The 4,115-nt window shown below is 46.6% G+C and overlaps 1 protein-coding gene across 1 annotated transcript in view; it reads right to left on the bottom strand.

Moving 5' to 3' along the window:
• Positions 1-2,694: 2,694 nt before the first annotated feature.
• LOC133423351 (carbohydrate sulfotransferase 12-like) overlaps positions 2,695-4,115 on the bottom strand; it is a 6,784-nt gene continuing 5,363 nt past the window's right edge. Inside the window, exons 5-6 of the mRNA XM_061713540.1 lie at positions 3,769-4,079; positions 2,695-2,748 (exon numbers count right to left, since the gene is read on the bottom strand). Of these exons, the coding sequence (XP_061569524.1) occupies positions 2,730-2,748; positions 3,769-4,079 (330 nt within the window). The 3' untranslated portion in view covers positions 2,695-2,729. The remainder of the gene's footprint in view (positions 2,749-3,768; positions 4,080-4,115) is intronic.

The following is a 4,115-nucleotide window of genomic DNA, read 5'->3' as shown; positions in this document are numbered from 1 at the left end:
GAAACACATGTTAATGCTCAATAGTACACATATATGCTTCTTTAATATATTTACATTATACTAAGATGCATTCATTTTCAATGGCTTTTTTCCCCCTTACATTACTTTTACTTTTATACTTTAAGTAGTTTTGAAACCAGTATGTGGCAGGGTGGAGGAGCTGCAGCCACTCAGGCTGACGGGACACAGGTGTGTCCCATCAGCCTCTCCACTCTGCCAGCCTTGATAAGAGGACTGGGCGGCTGCTGCTGGCATGAGGATCTGAAGCACGTGTGTCCTGTGTTGGTGTCTGGTGATTGCTAATAAAAAAGGGTTCTGCACTGAACTCCCGTGTCTCTCCATCCTGTCGGTCGGGCCCCCGTAGCACTAGCCTTGCTACACTGGCGCCCAACGTGGGGCTCGACGGGATGGGAGGCACGAGCGGGCCCTGGAGGTGCTTGCTCTTGCCATGGCGGACCTGGCAGCCGTGCTTCAGAGCCAGGGGGAGCGGCAGCTCGCGGTGCTAGAAGCGCTGGTGGCCGCGGAGCGACCCACCCCTGCGCCACGCTCAAGGTTCGTCGCAGCAGCGCGGGAGGAGCTGGCGGCGCCGCAGCTGAGAGGCCGGGAGGCAGAAGCTGCGGGCCGCCAAGCGACGGCTCCCGAGGCGGTGGGGACCCCGGAGACGGCCCACCCCGGCTCCACGCCTGAGGTTCGCCGCGGCAGCGCTGGTGGCGCTGCAGCCGACCGGCCGGGAGGCAGTGGCTGCAGGTCGCCAGGCGACGGCTCCTGGGACGGAGTCAGAGGCGGAGGCGGAGGTGGAGTCAGAGGCGGAGTCAGAGGCGGACCAGCAGGGTTGCGCCATGGAGGAGGCTGTCCCGGGGGCGGACCAGCAGCTGGCGCGGGCCGCAGCCCGGAGGAGGGGGTGGTCCTGTACGCACCGTCTGGCCCGAGGCCACCATGGGCCAGGCCCCGAGAGTGGCTTTCCTCGGCGGTCGGGCCCGGCGCCGAGGGCGGCCCCCCGACCATGTCCCGCTGGTCGACCGGACGCAGAGGGCGGCCTCCGACGGCTGCCCCGGCAGCCGTCCGGGCCAGGAAGGCCCGGGGCGCAGTCGGCGGTTCGGGCTTCCTCTCTCGCTCCGAGGGGGCGGGGGGGAGTAGGCTCGGCGGACGGACCCCGGCACGAGTTTGACGTTGGGGGTGTGTGGCAGGGTGGAGGAGCTGCAGCCACTCAGGCTGACGGGACACAGGTGTGTCCCATCAGCCTCTCCACTCTGCCAGCCTTGATAAGGAGGACTGGCGGGCTGCTGCTGGCATGAGGATCTGAAGCACGTGTGTCCTGTGTTGGTGTCTGGTGATTGCTAATAAAAAAGGGTTCTGCACTGAACTCCGTGTCTCTCCATCCTGTCGGTCGGGCCCCCGTAGCACTAGCCTTGCTACACAGTACTTTTATACTTTTACTTGAGTAAAAACTTGAGTTGATACTTCAACTTCTACAGGAGTATTTTTAAACTCTAGTATCTATACTTCTACCTGAGTAATGAATGTGAATACTGAAGACACCTCTAGCCACACCCCATTTTAACACAGCACCAACGGACGTAAAAGTTATATGAAATACAATTATTATAATATATAATTATTGGATATAATATAATTATTGGATTATATAATATATAATTGTATAAAAAGGATTATATAATATATAATCCGATGGGTCAAAGAATTTGTGTAACACCGGAAAGCAGCTCTTACCTACAGGCACCGTGAGCGGCAAAATGGGGAAATGTTCCCCATTTTGCAATGCCAGTATGTAAGCGCCTAGTAGAACTGATCAGCCCTTAATATGGTTTTATTTTAGCAGTCAGCATCAGCTTCTACCTCCTCTGTGGACGAGGTCGAGGCAGAAGAACTGATAAAGATGATAAATATAAAACTGCAACATTTATTTTGGTGGTTTTCAAACACATTTTACACATTGTAAAAAGGGTTAATCAAACATTTATACTCATTACACTACTGCACATTAGGCCAGGAAAGTTAAATATTATGCAATACATTTATTTCTAATATAATTAATTGAAGTTGGCTCTGCATGCTACCACAATTAGCGAGTTAACCACCCTTTTTTTTTTTTATTATTAACCCAGCCTCAGCTAAAAGCAACGGTCATTTTTGACTTGACCATTGTGTCAACATGATGCCTCTACTTGCATATGTAATAAACCGCACAAGAGCTGTTCTTGAAACAGTTGCAAAGCTGCTCTTTACTGCTCAGAATGAGATCAGATGTGATTGGACCAGAATAATGAAGTTATTTTGAATTCCTGAACTCATCTCAAACATCAAGCAGTTCATTTGGCCTTTTGTAGCCAAAAAGATTAAAGTCTCTCTCATAAATCTTGTACAGCCTCCTCCTGTCCCTGCAGGGGTAATGTTTTAACCAGTGTGTGACGTAATCAGGAGACGTTATATTTTCATAGGAGGGAGGAAACTTAATGTCGTGCTCCAGGTTTAAGATCTTCAGCAGCTCCTGAGCATCCTCCTGAAGAGTCTCCTGGTGTCCAATAAATCATACCTGCAAGAAAAAAGCAAACAAACATAACTTTTGTCTAAACTTCAAGTCTAAAGTTATTTGAGAGCTAGGAAAGGGTGATATTTACCGTTCACGATAAACCGTCAAAAAAATTCCCCACGGTAAGAATTTATCATCTCGTGGTAAAAAGATAAATTCCTGTTGATGATGTTTTTGTCTAAAGCTGATTTATGGTTCTGTGTTAAATCAGAAAGCAGAGCAACATACGTGAAGAAGGAAGGAAGGAAGGAAGGAAGGAAGGAAGGAAGGAAGGAAGGAAGGAAGGAAGGAAGGAAGGAGGAAGGAAGGAAGGAAGGAAGGAAGGAAGGAAGGAAGGAATGAGACAGAAAGAAAGAAAGAAAGAAGAAAGAAAGAAGAAAGAAAGAAAGAAAGAAAGAAAGAAAGAAAGAAAGAGAAAGAAAGAAAAAGAAAGAAGAAGAAAGAAGAAAGAAAGAAAGAAAGAAAGAAAGAAAGAAAGAAAGAAAGAAAGAAGAAAGAAGAAAGAAAGAAAGAAAGAAAGAAAGAAAGAAATGAGGAAGGAAGGAAGGAAGGAAGGAAGGAAGGAAGGAAGGAATAAAGGAAATGAGCAGAGAAAGAAAGAAAGAAAGAAAGAAAGAAAGAAAGAAAGAAAGAAGAAGAAAGAAAGAAAGAAAGAAAGAAAGAAAGAAAGAAAGAAAGAAAGAAAGAAAGGAAGGAAGGAAGGAGAAGGAAGGAAGGAAGGAAGGAAGGAAGGAAGGAAGGAAGGAAGGAAGGAAGGAAATGAGCCGATCTGAGTCATTCCAGTTTTGCAGTACAGGTGTAAACTCATTTAATTGGTTTTTATCAATTCAATTTAATTGGTGTAGTAGCACAATGTAACAATGCACAATGCTAAATATATATATTTATACAGTTTTTTTCCGTCATAACGTCTGATTTTCAATTTTTTGAAAAGCATTTAGTATTCTTTTAGAGCAGTGATTTGGGGGCTCCAAAGACTGAATGTGGTGATAGATTTATAGTTACAAAGGTGGAGTTGAATTGGTATTTTTTTTATCGGCATTTTTATCGTTATCGGGATAAATGCCAGAAATTATCGTGATACATTTTGTAGTCCAAACATGCTCTCAATAGGGCCCAGCCCTATTGAGAGCATGTTGCATCACATTGTTTAATGCCAGTGGACTCTAGATGTAGAAGATCCAAAAACAATCCAGGAAAAAGAAAAAAGGTCTTACTGTATGAGGCAGGGGTGGCACAGACGATGCATCTGCCTCCAGTGGGGCTCAAAGGGCTCATTCCTTTCTGTTTTTGGGTCCAGTAGGTACCAAATGAAGCTGTAAAATGAGGGCTCCACGCCTGATGCAAACGCCTCGCCCACTGTCTTGGGCAGATTAGCCTGGTTGCCATAAACCCTCATTATAAACTTTGCATACTGATAGAAGTACTCATTTTCTTTGTTGTGTTGGAACTTGTCCCGGTAGGCAGAGATGAGACGGAGGAATGGGTCACGGACAAACAGGAACTTGGTGTAATGCTTAAGCTTCACCTGCAGAGCAAATTAGATAACGTCAGCCTTCTATTT

Source organism: Cololabis saira, chromosome 22 (genome assembly GCF_033807715.1).
Source record: "Cololabis saira isolate AMF1-May2022 chromosome 22, fColSai1.1, whole genome shotgun sequence".
Lineage (NCBI taxonomy): Eukaryota > Metazoa > Chordata > Actinopteri > Beloniformes > Belonidae > Cololabis > Cololabis saira.
This window is presented reverse-complemented; position numbering and strand designations above follow the sequence as displayed.